The following is an 18,555-nucleotide window of genomic DNA, read 5'->3' as shown; positions in this document are numbered from 1 at the left end:
CATCCAGGGATCGTAAAACAGGAAAAACATTTCAAAAGGCTGGGATTGCTAGAGTAAACCTGAGATTGTATAGACCCAGTTAATCTCCTGAACCCCCCCTTGAAAACCCTCAGTCTCCCAGGTCACCTTTCAAGTGTGAGAGGCAGGCTGGTGGTTTGCTAACGCCCGACGCGGGTGGCTGTTGACTTAGATAAGAGGGTCACTGGTGGCTCCACCATTGCAGTTCTGTTGACTTAGATAAGAGGGGCACTGATGGCTACTCCATTGCAGTTCTGTTGACTTAGATAAGAGGGGCACTGATGGCTACTCCATTGCAGTTCTGTTGACTTAGATAAGAGGGGCACTGATGGCTACTCCATTGCAGTTCAACAGGATGTGGACAGGGGATGAAGGTAGGCCGTACCAGGGAGGGTGCAACTCCTTCAAACAGAGATGGATTTTACCCTTACTTACTGGAAGTCCCCTATGTAGAGGATCTCATAGAGAGAGTTAGGAGGAGAAACGGGAGATGGGAATTTTTGGTAACATCTCATGCCAAGTAAGGCTCAGGAAGACCTTCAGCCGTCTGTGAGGCTAAGCGAATCCATCAGAAATAAGTTGGACATGACAAAAGAACAACATTAGAAGTTCCAGTCCCAGCAGCACACATACTAAACCAGTTCCAGCAGCACACATACTAAACCAGTTCCAGCAGCACACATACTAAACCAGTTCCATCAGCACACATACTAAACCAGTTCCATCAGCACACATACTAAACCAGTTCCATCAGCACACATACTAAACCAGTTCCATCAGCACACATACTAAACCAGTTCCAACAGCACACATACTAAACCAGTTCCAGCAGCACACATTACTAAACCAGTTCCAGCAGCACACATTACTAAACCAGTTCCAGCAGCACACATACTAAACCAGTTCCAGCAGCACACATACTAAACCAGTTCCAGCAGCACACATACTAAACCAGTTCCAGCAGCACACATTACTAAACCAGTTCCAGCAGCACACATACTAAACCAGTTCCAGCAGCACACATACTAAACCAGTTCCAGCAGCACACATACTAAACCAGTTCCAGCAGCACACATACTAAACCAGTTCCAGCAGCACACATTACTAAACCAGTTCCAGCAGCACACATTACTAAACCAGTTCCAGCAGCACACATACTAAACCAGTTCCAGCAGCACACATTACTAAACCAGTTCCAGCAGCACACATTACTAAACCAGTTCCAGCAGCACACATACTAAACCAGTTCAAATATCCTAAATGAAAAGCGAATTGACTATGTGCGTGTTTTTAGACCATGTTCTCCTCTTCTGGTCAGAAAACCCTTCGAAGTTTTCAAAGGAAATTGACACATCTGTGGTTTAGAATACTTCTTTCACAGAACAGGTGAACCATTCACTTTCTAGGAGACCAAATGACAGCTCACTTCAATGGAATGCCTTGGTTGACCTCTTTTTATCACAGGAATGAAGCTGTTATCTTCAAAAGCATCTTCAGGCTGATTAGCGCTGCCACCGACCGACCGACCAACCGTGGCTACGACACAACGGGGCATTAGGACGAGTCTGGGTTGGTGGTGCGACACCATGTGGCTCGTATGGTGGTGCGACACACTACATAATGTAGTGTAACACACCAGAGTACAGACCAGGAAAACAGAGTGATGAGGATGATCAACACTCTGTTTCAGTGAATAAGGGGGAGGCAAAGGAAGGGATGTTTCTGTTAACCTAATTTAAGTTATTTCCTTTTACTTGTGATGAGTCAATATGGGTCGTTGGCATGAGCGATACTTTCAACGAGCGGATGACCAAACAAGACCTAACTATGAATCACTGACGAGGAACAGAGCGTCTGCTTACCACAGACAGATGCTGTAGCAGAGTTAAGGGACTCCTAAATCCATGAACTCCCATAGGAAAACCCACAGCGAGCCCTCTATCAGTAGAGCTGGTGTACAGTGGATCAGTTGAGGCCTACAATGCAAAAGTAAAGGTCCATCACCACTTTCCAACACCTATCAGATCCGATGATTGTCCCTATACAAGACACATGCTAAAGGCAAGCTTTAAAGAAACGAGACCACCCAGACAGGAAGCGGCATCCTGTAGTCTATGTTTCTCGGCCATCCGTCAGGAAACAGTCAAACTGAGCTACTGAGCATTACAAACCAATCAGATGACACACAGTAGTCGTACAATAGTTTATTTGCAAAGCAGACGGAGCATCTTGGCCTGTCTAGTATTAATTAGAATCACATTCAAGGAGGAAGCCATCTTCTCCAAGGCAGTAAGTAAGTAGCAGGACTCTGTGTTCTATTGGGATGGCAACCTAATCCCTGGGTACTATGTATTGGATGGGAACTGATGTACCGGAGATGATTAATTGAATTGGATATGCAGATGTGCAAGAGCAGCAAAACCAAAACTAACTGTGATTCTAAACGACTTAAGACACTCCCAAATCAAAATCAAATCAAATCAAATGTGAATGGTCACATACACATATTTAGCAGATGTTATTGCGGGTGTTAGCGAAATGCTTGTGTTCCTAGCTCCAGCAGTGCAGTAATATCTAACAATTCACAACAATACACACAAATCTAAAGGTTAAAGAATGGAATTAATAAATATATAAATATTAGGATGAGCAATGTCGGAGTGGCATTGACTAAAATACAGTAGAATAGAATACAGTATATACATATGAGATGAGTAACGCAGTATGTAAACATTATTTACATTATCCCACAGTAGTTACTTGAGAACAAAACAGCCGGCAATATCTGGTTTTCATCACTACATGTAACAATTACACTTGAACACTCCAGAGGACGATAAATAAGGAAGCTCTTGCAGTGGAGTTTGTAACATGCTTTACTTTTAGCTCATCACTTCCCACTGGGGACAGACGTCAGTTCAACGTCTAGTTTTGATTTACATTTGGTTGAGTTGTCAACTAACGTGAAATCAACAACAAAGAAATCACCATTTCATTGGATTTAGGTTAAAAGTTGGGTGAATAAATATGAAATGCCCTTGCATTGATTACTTTTTTCAAATCCAATCAGTTTTCTACGTTGATTCAACGTCATCAAATTTATTTTTGGGGGGGTTGAAATGCCATGCAAACACCATTGAATCAACCAGTTTTTGCCCAGTGGATTGTTGAATTTTGTGGTTAGGCAGGCTTGAGTTCAAAAGAACTTTGACAAGAGCCACATACTTTTAAAGAAATCGTTCTTATGACACTTTCATAGTATTTTCATTTTCAATAATGTCAATATTCAAAAAATGTCATCCCATCAAGCTTAGCAGCATTGACAGGATAGCAGGGGTTGGAACCAAAATTATTTTCTAATCATTCTGTTCAGAACCCCTATTTTTTTCATTCCATTCCAGTGTACTGACCAGAAAAGAAAGTTCTGAACCGGTTCGAACCCAAAAAATGGAACAGTTCATATAGTTCCTAGTTTTTCTGTGAAATCAACAGTTTTTAGGAAATAGCTAATTAATTTAGTCAACCCATTAGCCCGGATAGAGAAGCTTGCTATGCAACACATGAACTAGTTGTTTACATGTTTGATTGGTTAGAGAGCAAGAAGATGGCGCATGGCTTGAAGCGCTGAACATCATGTGAACTGAAATGTGTTTGGGCTATTATTAGCATTATAACTTCACTGAATTACATTTAACTAGGCAAGTCAGTTAAGAACAAATTCCTATTTACAATGACAACTTACCCCGGCCAAACCCGGACGACACTGGGCCAATTGTGCACTGCCCTATGGGACTCCCAAATCACGGTTGGTTGTGATACAGCCTGGAATCAAACCAGGGTCTGTAATGACACCTCTTGCACTGAGATGCAGTGTCTTAGACCACTGGGCCACTCAGGAGCCCATACTAGACATTAGGAACCAAAAATGACATTATTAACCTGTTCTCAAGATTTTCAAATAACGGTTCTGTTACGGAACACTACAGATCACTTCCGTTCCTAATCAAAAATCTATATTTTTCAGTTTTCGGTTATGTTCCCTGAACTGGTTCCAACCCCTGCCAGAGAGTCTGTTAATCTTCATGCAGTCTGTTTAGACAGGCTCTGTAAACACTCCCGAGGCTAATGGATGGAATGACCATGGGCTTTTATGTTACAGCGTTTATGATTAAAGTATCTCTTTATTGTCTGGGTTTTAATTAAATAAATCTAGCAAAGCAACAAACAATGCAACACAGTTTACACATTAAACCGTAACTTGTAGGCTATGGGGTGAATCCATTTGAATTCAATCACTTTTTGACAGTACCCCTTTTGATTTGAACAAAACCTTCCATACATATTTGCCCATTGTAGAAGTGGTCAGAAAGGGACTTTTTGGATAAAAGCTGCTTAAAGTTGACCTATTTTTGCATACAACACCCATACCATATTCACATATGTTGTAGCTTAGACCCTATTTTACATCATTTGAGGTTGTTGTGTTGTGCCCACCATCGGTTGAGACACAACTTGCTCTTGAATACAAGGTGTCATGATTTGGCTGATAAATGTAATAAAAATGTAATCTTTCAAATGGTACCACAAAGATGGTTGGAGGTCCACACATCAGAGAAGGTTGACTTGAATGGGAACATCTGTTGTTTTAAATGATACTGTCAATCCTCCATAGGAAACCTATTGAAATCATAGAAATACAGATCATAAAATTGAAATAACAATTTAAGTTGACATTCGACGATGGGTGGACCGGCAGACATCTTTGTGGTAGTATTTTAATTACATTTAAATTTCAATGGTGTAGCCAGCTAAATTGCAGTGGTCTGAAGGAATAGGTCCATTCTAAGAAACATATTTCTATGATTGAATGGACGCCCACCCTGTATTCAAGAGCGTGATATTTCTCAACCTATGGCTGGTACAACACAAAAACCTTAGATGATGTAAAGTAGGGTCTAAGCTACAACATATGTGAATATGAAACAAATCTGAGTTTAGGCGTTTTTAGATACGCTAATTGACAAAAAAGGTTTAAAAAAATGTCAGTTTTCAAGAAATTATCAAATTGTTTGACAACCCTTGTTTGTAAGCTTCGAAATTATATAAAATTCAACCGTATATCTTTTCCTGTGAAGAAGAAAATGAAGTCTCATGGTCTGGAGGGGTTTGCAAAATGGGTGAACTTTGAGCACCTTTATCTCCTGAATGTTTTGGCATTCATGTCCAACAAGTCACTTTCTGACCGCCTCTCAATTGGGCCGCCTCTCAATTGGGCCGCCTCTCCATTGGGCCGCCTCTCCATTGGGCCGCCTCTCCATTGGGCCGCCTCTCTATTGGGCCGCCTCTCCATTGGGCCGCTTCTCCATGTATGGAAAGTATTTTTTTTAAATCAAAAGGATTTGATTTCAAGAAATGACTGAATTCAATTGGCCATAGGGTAAATACCCTTTGGCCAATGCCAAATATAGCCGTACACAAATACCAGTGTGCTGGTTGTTGATTCTTGTATTTATACTGAACAAAAATATAAACGCAACATGTAAAGTGTTGTCTCCATGTTTCATGAGCTGAAATAAAATATCCCAGAAATGTTCCATACGCACAAAAAGCATATTTCTCTCAAATGATGTGCACAAATTTGATTACATCCCTGTTAGTGAGCATTTTTCATTTGCCAAGAAAATCCATCCACCTGACAGGTGTGGCATATCAGGAAGCTGATTAAAGAGCATGATCATTATACAGGTGCATCTTGTGCTGGGGACAATAAAGGGCCACTCTAAAATGCGCAGTTTTGTCACACAACACAATGCCACAGATGTCTCAAGTTTTCAGGGAGCATGAAATTGGCATGTTGACTGCAGGAATGTCCACCAGAGCTGTTGCCAGATAATTGAATATTTGGCAGTACATCCAGCCGGCCTCACAACCCAGGACCACATGTAAGAACGCCAGCCCGGGACTTCCACATCCGGCTTCTTGTCACGCTCTGGCCTTAGTATTCTTTGTTTTCTTAATTATTTTAGTTAGGTCAGGGTGTGACATGGGGAATGTATGTGTTTTTTGTAGTGTCTAGGGTGGTTGTAAGGTTTAGTTTTTTTTTTAGAGTAGTTGGGTTTATGTTTAGTATAGAAGTCTAGCTGTGTCTATGGTTGAGTATCTAGGAAAGTCTATGGTTGCCTGAATTGGGTCTCAATTAGAGACAGCTGGTTATTGTTGTCTCTGATTGGGAGCCATATTTAAGGCAACCATAGGCTTTAGCTGTTTGTGGGGAATTGTCTATGTCGAAGTGTTTTGTGTCAGCACTTATGTTTGATAGCTTCACGGTCGTCTGTTTTGTTTGTTGTTTTGTTTTTTCCTTCTTGAAATAAAAAGAAGATGTACTTTCCACGCGCTGCGCCTTGGTCCTCTCTCAGTCCTTTTGACGATCGTGACACTTCTTCACCTTGCGGGATCGTCTGAGACCAGCCACCAGGACAGCTGTTGAAACTGGAGTATTTCTGTCTGTAATAAAGCACTTTTGTGGGGAAAAACTCATTCTGACTGGCTGGGCCTGGCTCCCAAGTGGGTGGGTCTATGCCCTCCCAGGCCCACACATGGCTGCGCCCCTGACCAGTCATGTGAAATCCATATATTAGGGCATAATGAACTTATTTCAATTGACTGATTTCCTTATATGAACTGTAACTCATTAAAATCGTTGAAATTGTTGCATGTTGCGTTTAAATTTTTGTTCAGTATAGTTTGCTATGGATACGTTTTCACTTTATATCCCTCAGACATGGAATCATGGAACCGATTTCACAACAGGTTCAGCATTTGGACTAAATTAACCTATTTATCCCTGTGCATAATTTATCATTGAGCGTAAAGTCCATAGGCAACGAGGTATTAAACAAATATTTAATCGTTTAAGTGTTTTATCACTGAAGAGGACTGAGAAGAGTTCAGAGGAAAACATTCCGTGGTTCGTGAGAGCGCGCGCAATTGTGCATGCATCAACGGCCCAATACAGGCTCATCCGAACACCTGTAACTCACACGTAGTCTGCAAATACACTATAGGATGTCGATCTATTGTTGAACCACTGGAGAAGCATAATGTTCGCGAAACTGCTTTTTACGCACGATCATGTGTCCGACTATTACATGATTTGCCCCCTATTTTATCTCTACATGGAGTTAAATTACTATAAGGTTAAATAAATGACATTTGTAACGATAATTGTATGGCTTACCCAGATTGACAAAGCTCATCACCATGTCGGCGTCATTTAGGAAGGCATTCTCCTGATGTTTTGCTAAACGGGGACCTTGGGTGGTGTACAAGGACTGGTACTGTTCCAACATGCCCTCCACTTCGTTTTTCTCCTCGCTTGATATCGTATTGTAAAGATCCAGCATGAAGAGCGGAGCGGAGTTGTACTTTCCATGTGACAGATGAGGTCTGGGTCTGTGTGGAAGTCCAAGGATGGAGAGGATCTCCTTCTGCATCTCTCTCTTTTCGTGTGTCCGCAACCGCCGGTGAATGAAACTCGGGTGCACCTCGTTGTTCCCATCGAATAAATAATTGCTACCTGCAATAAGGAACATGCAATAGGCGCTCCACCACAACCCCACAAAGGCAAACCAACAGCTTGTCATTGTATGTCCAGTTTTTAGTCAGATTGTCTCTGACCTGCCGTTTCAATAATATCCTATGTCCAATATATTGTCAATCTTTTGCGCGTAAAACACTCTTCAAATGCGCTCCTTGTTCTCACTGAAAGAAGCTTAAGTAGCTCCTTTAAAAGTAATATAAAATCATTTACGCATTATGCAATAGTATCCAATATTTTTTTTTGTAAAATTGGTACGCCTATTCATTATTTCTGGTTCTGAAAAGTCTACATCAAGTTGACAGCCCGGCTGTAAATGTACTTCTGAGCGCTTCGGTAAGTCCAAATCAGACCCAGTCAAAAGTCAACGTTATATTCCAAGTTTTCTGGTAAAATAATAAAAACTACTCTGAAAGAAACCATTTTACTTTAGTGTGTGTATTTAACTCTTAAATAAAATATTTCCAAAGTTGCGTAGAAGAAATGACCTCTTAACTTGAAGTTTCCCAAATTCCACCGGTTGAGCTGTGTATCTGCCGCGTGTGTGTGACAGTTGTTCTGGGTAACGGGCATTAGCAGGTAATAAAACGCGTGCGTGTGGCCACTGTACACGCCCAGTTAGTGCGCACAGAGGCAGAGGAGAGGTGGGGCTTTGGGGACAATTATATCATCATAAAGTTGATGACATATTGATTTATATGTAGAAAGTGCCCATCAAAAGCTGTACATATTTTCATACTTAAAAATACTTTTATTCATATTTATGACCATTTTCCAGCACGTGTATAGTAGCAATAACCTATGCACCAAATGTAAAACTATCTCTGCCAAAAAATTGTGATCTATAGTATTCGATTAGGCTTGACAGGTCATAACAGTCCATTTTTAAAGTTGTTAAAAGGTTTTAGCCACTTAAAGGTCCTCTAGGATTTTCTTAAGGGAACTCTAGTCCGTTTGGAAATAATATTTTTTTGGTTATGCACGACCCCTGACGATGAAATGAAAAACAGCAACATCTCAGACACGTTATGTTATTACTCTATACCATCCTTATTATTATTATATTTACGCCTTTAAGCAAATGAAATCATATTGTGATCCAAGTTTGCTTAACGTCAACAGACAGACTTCAATACCACACGACGCTCAAAATAACACTATATTCCTATGAATTTATAATGCACCAGACAATTTTTTAAATATATATATTAATATACAACTGGTTTTCTGGATCCTGGATGCTGATTGGACGAGCAGCGTTCTATGCCTTGCTGTATTGGCCGTCACAGACACACCTATTCCTGCTAACAGTTCCTCCTCAGTTCCTATCACTGCGCCTCCAGTGATAATTGATCCAAGTTACTGTCCCAATAATTTATTGTATTTATCTCAACTCGCATATTATTTCCCCTTGCTTCCAGCCTAACATTTAGTTTGGTACAGTGAGGGTTAATATAAGCCTAGCATTTAGTTTGGTACATAGGGGTTTATATAAGCATTTAGTTTGGTACAGCAAGGGTTAATATAAGCATTTAGTTTGGCACAGCGGAGGTTAATATAAGCCTAGCATTTAGTTTGGTACATAGAGGTTAATATAAGCATTTAGTTTGGTACAGCGGGGGTTAATATAAGCATTTAGTTTGGTACAGCGGGGGTTAATATAAGCATTTAGTTTGGTACAGCGGGGGTTAATATAAGCATTTAGTTTGGTACAGCGGGGGTTAATATAAGCATTTAGTTTGGTACAGCAGGGGTTAATATAAGCATTTAGTTTGGTACAGCAGGGGTTAATATAAGCCTAGCATTTAGTTTGGTACAGCAGGGGTTAATATAAGCCTAGCATTTAGTTTGGTACAGCGGGGGTTAATATAAGCATTTAGTTTGGTACAGCGGGGGTTAATATAAGCATTTAGTTTGGTACAGCGGGGGTTAATATAAGCATTTAGTTTGATACAGCGTGTGTTAATATAAGCATTTAGTTTAGTACAGCGGGGGTTAATATAAGAATTTAGTTTGGTACAGCGGTGGTTAATATAAGCATTTAGTTTGGTACAGTGAGGGTTATTATAAGCATTTAGTTTGGTACAGTGGGGGTTAATATAAGCCTAGCATTTAGTTTGGTATAGCAGGGGTTAATATAAACATTTAGTTTGGTACAGCGGGGTTAATATAAACCTAGCATTTAGTTTGGTACAGCGGGGTTAATATAAGCATTTAGTTTGGTACAGCAGGGGTTAATATAAGCATTTAGTTTGGTACAGCGGGGGTTAATATAAGCCTAGCATTTAGTTTGGTACAGCGGGGGTTAATATAAGCATTTAGTTTGGTAGAGCGGGGGTTAATATAAGCATTTAGTTTGGTACAGCGGGGGTTTAATATAAGCATTTAGTTTGGTACAGCGGGGGTTAATATAAGCATTTAGTTTGGTACAGCGGGGTTAATATAAGCATTTAGTTTGGTACAGCGGGGGTTAATATAAGCATTTAGTTTGGTACAGCCAGGGTTAATATAAGCATTTAGTTTGGTACAGAGGGGGTTAATATAAGCATTTAGTTTGGTACAGCGGGGGTTAATATAAGCATTTAGTTTGGTAGAGCGGGGGTTAATATAATCATTTAGTTTGGTACAGCGGGGGTTAATATAAGCATTTCGTTTGGTACACCAGGGGTTAATATAAGCATTTAGTTTGGTACAGCAGGGGTTAATATAAGCCTAGCATTTAGTTTGGTACAGCGGGGGTTAATATAAGCATTTAGTTTGATACAGCGGGTGTTAATATAAGCATTTAGTTTGGTACAACAGGGGTTAATATAAGCATTTTGTTTGGTACAGCGTGGGTTAAGATAAGCCTTGCATTTCGTTTGGTACAGCCAGGGTTAATACATGCATTTAGTTTGGTACAGCGAGGGTTAATATAAGCCTAGCATTTAGTTTGGTACAGCGGGGGTTAATATAACCATTTAGTTCTGTACAGCGGGGGTTAATATAAGCATTTAGTTTGGTACAGCGGGGGTTAATATAAGCATTTAGTTTGGTACAGCGAGGGTTAATATAAGCATTTAGTTTGGTACAGCGAGAGTTAATATAAGCATTTAGTTTGGTACAGCGGGGGTTAATGTGAGCATTTAGTTTGGTACAGCGGAGGTTAATATAAGCATTTAGTTTGGTACAGCAGGGGTTAATATAAACATTTAGTTTGGTACAGCGGGGGTTAATATAAGCATTTAGTTTGGTACAGCGGAGGCTAATATAAGCCTAGCATTTAGTTTGGTACAGCGGGGGTTAATATGAGCATTTAGTTTGGTACAGCGGGGGTTAATATGAGCATTTAGTTTGGTACAGTGGGGGTTAATATAAGCATTTCGTTTGGTACAGCGGGGGTTAATATGAGCATTTAGTTTGGTACAGCGGGGGTTAATATAAGCATTTAGTTTGGTACAGCGGGGGTTAATATAAGCATTTAGTTTGGTACAGCGGGGGTTAATATAAGCATGTAGTCTGGTACAGTGGGGGTTAATATAAGCATTTAGTTTGGTAAAGCGGGGGGTTAATATAAGCCTAGCATTTAGTTTGGTACAGCGGGGGTTAATATAAGCCTAGCATTTAGTTTGGTACAGAGGGGGGGTTAATGTAAGCCTAGCATTTAGTTTGGTACAGCGGGGGTTAATATAAGCCTGGCATTTAGTTTGGTACAGCGGGGGGGTTAATGTAAGCCAACATTTAGTTTGGTACAGCGGGGGTTAATATAAGCATTTAGTTTGGTACAGCGGGGGTTAATATAAGCATTTAGTTTGGTACAGCGGGGATTAATATAAGCATTTAGTTTGGTACATTGGGGGTTAATATAAGCATTTAGTTTGGTACATTGGGGGTTAATATAAGCCTAGCATTTCGTTTGGTACAGCCAGGGTTAATACATGCATTTAGTTTGGCACAGCGAGGGTTAATATAAGCCTAGCATTTAGTTTGGTACAGTGGGGGTTAATATAAGCATTTAGTTTGGTGCAGCGGGGGTTAATATAAGCATTTAGTTTGGTACAGCGGGGGTTAATAAAAAGCATTTAGTTTGGTACAGCGGGGGTTAATATAAGGCTAGTATTTAGTTTTGTACAGCCAGGGTTAATATAAGCATTTAGTTTGGTACAGCGGGGGTTAATATAAGCATTTAGTTTGGTACAGCGGGGGTTAATATAAGCATTTAGTTTGGTACAGCGGGGGTTAATATAAGCATTTAGTTTGGTACAGCGGGGGTTAATATAAGCATTTAGTTTGGTACAGCGGGGGTTAATATATGCATTTAGTTTGGTACAGCGGGGGTTAATATAAGCATTTAGTTTGGTACAGTGGGGGTTAGTATAAGCATTTAGTTTGGTACAGCGAGGGGGTTAATATAAGCATTTAGTTTGGTACAGCGGGGGTTAATATAAGCATTTAGTTTGGTACAGCGAGGGGGTTAATATAAGCATTTAGTTTGGTACAGCGGGGGGTTAATATAAACATTTAGTTTGGTACAGCGGGGGTTAATATAAGCATTTATTCTGGTACAGCGGGGGTTAATATAATCCTAGCATTTATTCTGGTACAGTGGGGGTTAATATAATCCTAGCATTTAGTTTGGTACAGCGGGGGTTAATATAAGCATTTAGTTCTGTACAGCGGGGGTTAATATAAGCCTAGCATTTAGTTTGGTACAGCGGGGGTTAATATAAGCATTTAGTTTGGTACAGCGGGGGTTAATATAACCATTTAGTTCTGTACAGCGGGGGTTAATATAAGCCTAGCATTTAGTCTGGTACAGCGGGGGTTAATATAAGCATTTAGTCTGGTACAGCGGGGGTTAATATAAGCATTTAGTTCTGTACAGCGGGGGTTAATATAAGCCTAGCATTTAGTTTGGTACAGCGGGGGTTAATATAAGCATTTAGTTTGGTACAGCAGGGGTTAATATAAGCATTTAGTTTGGTACAGCGGGGGTTAATATAAGCATTTAGTTTGGTACAGCGGGGGTTAATATAAGCCTAGCATTTAGTTTGGTACAGCAGGGGTTAATATAAGCATTTAGTTTGGTACAGCGGGGGTTAATATAAGCATTTAGTTTGGTACAGCGGGGGTTAATATAAGCATTTATTCTGGTACAGCGGGGGTTAATATAATCCTAGCATTTAGTTTGGTGCAGCGGGGGGATTAATGTAAGCCTAGCATTTCGTTTGGTACAGAGGGGGGGTTAATGTAAGCCTAGCATTTAGTTTGGTACAGCGGGGGTTAATATAAGCCTAGCATTTAGTTTGGTACAGCGGGGGGGTTAATATATGCCTGGCATTTAGTTTGTTACAGCGGGGGGTTAATATAAGCCTAGCATTTAGTTTGGTACAGCGGGGGGGGGGGGGGGGGGGGGTTAATGTAAGCCTAATATTTAGTTTGGTACAGCGGGGGTTAATATAAGCATTTAGTTTGGTACAGCGAGGGTTAATATAAGCATTTAGTTTGGTACAGCGAGGGTTAATATAAGCATTTAGTTTGGTACAGCGGGGGTTAATATAAGCGTTTAGTTTGGTACAGCGGGGGTTAATATAAGCATTTAGTCTGGTACAGCGAGGGTTAATATAAGCATTTAGTTTGGTACAGCGAGGGTTAATATAAGCCTAGCTGTTTGCCTGCCTGACCTCGGAATCAATGTTTCACTTTTGAATTTCGATCTTTAGAACCATAGTTAGTGCCCAGAATACTGGGTGCCCAGAATACTTTGTCTGAGCTAGTCGAAATCACACATCAATGTCATTATCATGGACATATCCAAGTATACTGAACAAAAATATAAACGCAACATGCAACAATTTCAAAGATTTTATGAGTTACACACATAAAATAGACACTAATCTATGGATTTCATATGACTGGGAATACAGATACGTGTCTGTTGGTCACAGAAACCTTTAAAAATAAAAGTAGGGGCGTGGATCAGAAAACCAATCAGTATCTGGTGTGACCACCATTTGCCTCATGCAGTGCGACACATCTCCTTCACATAGAGTTGATCAGGCTGTTGATTGTAGCCTGTGGAATGTTGTCCCACTCCTCTTCAATGGCTGTGAGAAGTTGCTGGATATTGGCGGGAACTGGAACACACTGTCATACACGTTGATCCAGAGCAACCCAAACATGCTCAATGGGTGACAAGTCTGCTGAATATGTAGGCCATAGAAGAACTGGAACATTTTCAGCTTCCAGGAATTGTGTACAGAGCCTTGCGTCATGGGGCCATGCATTATCATGCTGAAACATGAGGTGATGGCGACAGATTAATGGCACAGTATCTCTGTGCATTCAAATTGCCATAGATAAAATGCAATTGTGTTCGTTGTCCGTAGCTTATGCCTGCTCATACCAAAACATTCCTGCATTCAGCATGCCAATCGCATGCTCCCTCAAAACTTTAGACATCTGTGACTGTGTTGTGTGACAAAACTGCAGATTTTAGAGTGGCCTTTTATTGTCCCCCAGCACAAGGTGCACCTGTGTAATGATCATGCTGTTTAATCAGCTTCTTGATATGCCACACCTGTCAGGTGAATGGATTATCTTGGCGTATGGAACATTTCTGGGATCTTTTATTTCAGCTCATTAAAAACACGGGACCAACAAAAAAAATTGAAAAAATAGAAAAATAATGTTGAAACATTTTACAAACAGAAATAACCAAACCGACATTTGAATGGTTAAAGACATGCATGTTACATGTTGTGTTATTTTTGTTCAGTGTAAATGCCAGTCGAAAAAATGAAACCGCAAATACAGCTAGTGTACGGTCCTTCCAGGTTTAATGTTAGACTTGACTGAGTTAGCTGAAGTTGGCTAGCTAGCTAGTGACAAGAACGTTATCCAGCCTGCATAACAATCATTTTGTTTAGAACGGAAGACCAGTCCTTTCGCATAGCAACTATTCGAAAACAATTAACAACTGGGTGGCTTCTGTAGCAACATGACCAAAATAACTAACAACCTGATTTTTGTCAGGGCTAGATCTTCAGGTGGAAGAATAAAATTGTATGTATTGACTTATCAAAATAACGTTTAAATTAAAATATGTAATTAATTGTTATGTAAATATGTTGGTAACAGTTTTATAAAAGCAATTAGGCACACATGTATCATGAATACAGTCACAGGTAAATGGGTTGACTGGCCCTCTGCTATTGCGTCAGGCTGAACAACACCCCTTACCTGTGACTGTATTCATGATACAGTATTGCCTTTTGTGCCTTATTGCTTAAACGCAAACTCTATCATTCATTTGCATTATGTAACTGAGCACCATGTCAACTTAATACAATTATACAAGAGACCCTTCTACAAATGACAAAACATGCAAGGACAAGTTATCAACCTAAATCCCAGACTCAACAGTCATAAGATCAGGTATTGTCTTGGAGTGTGGGGTGTGCACTAATGTTTACCCTGCCTTTGGAGAGATAACCGAAGAGAGAGACCCCCCCCCCCCCCCCTGCATGTTGTGTCTGTCTGTGTGCCCAGATCCCACTGATAGGAAGGCAGGGAGTCCTTATCTCTCTGATAGGAAGGCAGGCTGTCCTTATCTCTCTGCAGCCTATCTTATCTGTTGGAAGCTTGAAGAGCGAAGCAGAATCAAAGCCTCAGATCTTACCTCCCCTACCCCCTTCTCTTCCTCCTTCCCCACCTCATCCGCTGGCTGCTGTACAGACGAAATAGAAGAAGGAGATTCCACACAACTGTCTATAGGACCAGGAGGAAGAGACAGACAGAAAGATAGTCAGCGGGGAATAGTAAAAGAGGTCTTGCAGTTTCACAGTTGAAGTCAGAAGTTTAACATTAAAACTATTTTTTCAACCACCCCACAAATTTATTGTTAACAAACTATAGTTTTGGCTAGTCGATTAGGACATCTACTTTGTGCATGACACAAGTAATTTTTCCAACAATTGTTAACAGACAGATTATTTCATTTATAATTCACTATATTACAATTCCAGTGGGTCAGAAGTTTAAATTCTAAGTTGACTGTGCCTTTAAACAGCTTGGGAAATTCCAGAAAATGATGTCATGGCTTTAGAAGCTTCTGATAGCAAAATTGACATCATTTGAGTCAATTGGAGGTGTACCTGTCGATGTATTTCAAGGCCTACCTTCAAACTCAGTGCATCTTTGGGAAAATCGAAAGAAATCAGCCAAGACCTCAGAAAAAAATTGTAGACCTCCACAAGTCTGGTTCATCCTTGGGAGCAATTTCCAAACGCCACGTTCATCTGTACAAACATTTGTACACAAGTATAAACACCATGGGACCACGCAGCCGTCATACCACTCAGGAAGGAGACGCGTTCTGTCTTCTAGAGATGAACGTACTTTGGTGCGAAAAATGCAAATCAATCCCAGAACAACAGCAAAGGACCTTGTGAAGATGCTGGAGGAAACAGGTACAAAAGTATCTATATCCACAGTAAAACGAGTCCTATATCGACATAACCTGAATGGCCGCTCAGCAAGGAAGAAGCCACTGCTCCAAAACCACCATAAAAAAGCCAGACTATGGTTTGCAACTGCACATGGGGACAAAGATCGTACTTTTTGGAGAAATGTCCTCTGGTCTGATGAAACAAAAATAGAACTGTTTGGCCATTATGACCATCGTTATGTTTGGAGGAAAAAGGGGGAGGCTTGCAAGCCGAAGAACACCATGCCAACCATGAAGCACAGGTGTGGCAGCATCATGTTGTGGGGGTGTTTTGCTGCAGGAGGGAATGGTGCACTTCACAAAATAGATGGCATCATGAGGTAGGAAAATTATGCGAATATAGTGAAGCAACATCTCAAGACATCAGTCAGGAAGTTAAAATGTGGTCACAAATGGGTCTTCCAAATGGACAATGACCCCAAGCGTACTTCCAAAGTTGTGGCGAAATGGCTTAAGGACAACAAAGTCAAGGTATTGGAGTGGCCATCACAAAGCCCTGACCTCAATCCTATACAAAATGTGTGGGCAGAACTGAAAAAGCGTGTGCGAGCAAGGAGGCCTACAAACCTGACTCAGTTACACCAGCTGTCAGGAGGAATGGGCCAAAATTCACCCAACTTATTGTGGGAAGCTTGTGGAAGACTACCCGAAACGTTTGACCCAAGTTAAATTTAAAGGCAATGCTACCAAATACTATTTGAGTGAGTGTATGTAAACTTCTGACCCACTGGGAATGTGATAAAACAAATAAAAGCTGAAATATATAATTCTCTCTACTATTATTCTGACATTTCACATTCTTAAAATAAAGTGGTGATCCTAACTGACGTAAAACATGGAATTTTTACTAGAATTAAATGTCAGAAATTGTGAAAAACTGAGTTTAAATGTATTTGGCTAAGGTGTATGTAAACTTCCGACTTCAACTGTATAGACTGGTACCTGCTCTCCTTTCCTTTCATCTTAGAGATCACTCCTCTCTCTTTCAACTCGTCTGATTCAACTCGTCTGTAACTTGTCTGCAGCCTTGTAGAATGACCTTTTGGAAAAGTAAGTATGAAAAAGGAAGTATATAGTTCATTTTAAACCCTGTTTCGTCGTGCATAAGAACAGCTCCCGAGTGGCGCAGCAGTCTAAGGCACTGCATCTCAGTGCTAGAGGCATCATAACAGACCCTGGTTTGATTCCAGGCTGTATCCCAACCGGCTGTGATTGGGAGTCCCATAGGGAAGCGCACAATTGACCCTGCATCGTCTGGGTTTGTCCGGGGTAGGCCGTCATTGCCTAGTTAAATAAATAAAAAAACATCCCTTTGCTGTGGTATATTGGCCTCACCCCCTCAGGCCTTATTGCTTAAATAAGCCTTTAACCAAGAACCATTTGGCAATAAAGAAATAACTTTGCATTATTTGCAAGTAAAAATAAAACAGGATGACACAAATAATAAACTGTTCTAGAGCAGCAGTTTCAATATGAACTTTATTAAATAATTGTAATAGACAATTAGTGTCTGGCTATTGACAAGTATTCAACCTAAAACGTCCACTTCGAGGGGTATAGAAACTGAATAGGATATAACAGTGTGTGTGTGTGTATTGGCCATGGGTGTGGAGGCAGACGAAAGACACGCTAATAAGGGGTTGTGTCCTGTTACCATGGTGTCTAGACAGAGCCTCTCCACGCACGCACGCACGCACGCACGCACGCACGCACGCACGCACGCACGCACGCACGCACGCACGCACGCACGCACGCACGCACGCACGCACGCACGCACGCACGCACGCACGCACGCACGCACGCACGCACGCACGCACGCACGCACGCACGCACGCACGCACGCACGCACGCACGCACGCACGCACGCACACACACACACACACACACACACACACACACACACACACACACACACACACACACACACACAACCTGAGGAGAGAGACTGGTGTCTCTCATTCACATATTCACACAGAGAGCTCAGAGACTATAATAAAATCAAGCTTTAATTCTACAGCACATTTCAGACATAGAATGCAACACAATGTGCTTCACAGGAAAACAAACTAATAAAAAAATTGAAAATAAAAACTGAAATAACAAACTCAAGAATAACAATAAAAACTGAACGACTGAAAAAGCACCCTGAGGGAAAGCAAAGCTAAAAAGGTGTGTTTTAAGATCTCTTTTAAATATGTCCACAGTTTCAGCCCCCCTCAGGGTTTAAAAAAAAATATATATATTTCACCTTTATTTAACCAGGTGGGCCAGTTGAGAACAAGTTCTCATTTACAACTGCAACCTGGCCAAGATAAAGCAAAGCAATGCGACAAAAACAACAATACAGCGTTACACATTAACAAATGTACAGTCAATAACACAATAGAAAAACTGAAAGATTTAAAAATCTATGTACTGTGTGTGCAAATGTAGAAGAGTAGGGAGGTAGGCA

General features: G+C 40.7%; 1 protein-coding gene across 1 annotated transcript in view; it reads right to left on the bottom strand.

Annotated features, from left to right (window-relative positions):
• LOC120027977 (bone morphogenetic protein 7-like) overlaps nt 1-7,683 on the bottom strand; it is a 47,690-nt gene extending 40,007 nt beyond the window's left edge. Inside the window, exon 1 of the mRNA XM_038973073.1 lies at nt 7,256-7,683. Coding sequence (XP_038829001.1) covers nt 7,256-7,661 — 406 coding nt within the window. The 5' untranslated portion in view covers nt 7,662-7,683. The remainder of the gene's footprint in view (nt 1-7,255) is intronic.
• Between the last annotated feature and the right edge of the window lie 10,872 nt (nt 7,684-18,555).

The sequence above is a fragment of the Salvelinus namaycush genome, chromosome 33, assembly GCF_016432855.1.
Source record: "Salvelinus namaycush isolate Seneca chromosome 33, SaNama_1.0, whole genome shotgun sequence".
NCBI classification, from domain to species: Eukaryota; Metazoa; Chordata; class Actinopteri; order Salmoniformes; family Salmonidae; genus Salvelinus; species Salvelinus namaycush.
Note: the sequence above shows the minus strand (reverse complement) of the source record. Positions and strands in the feature narration are given on the sequence as shown.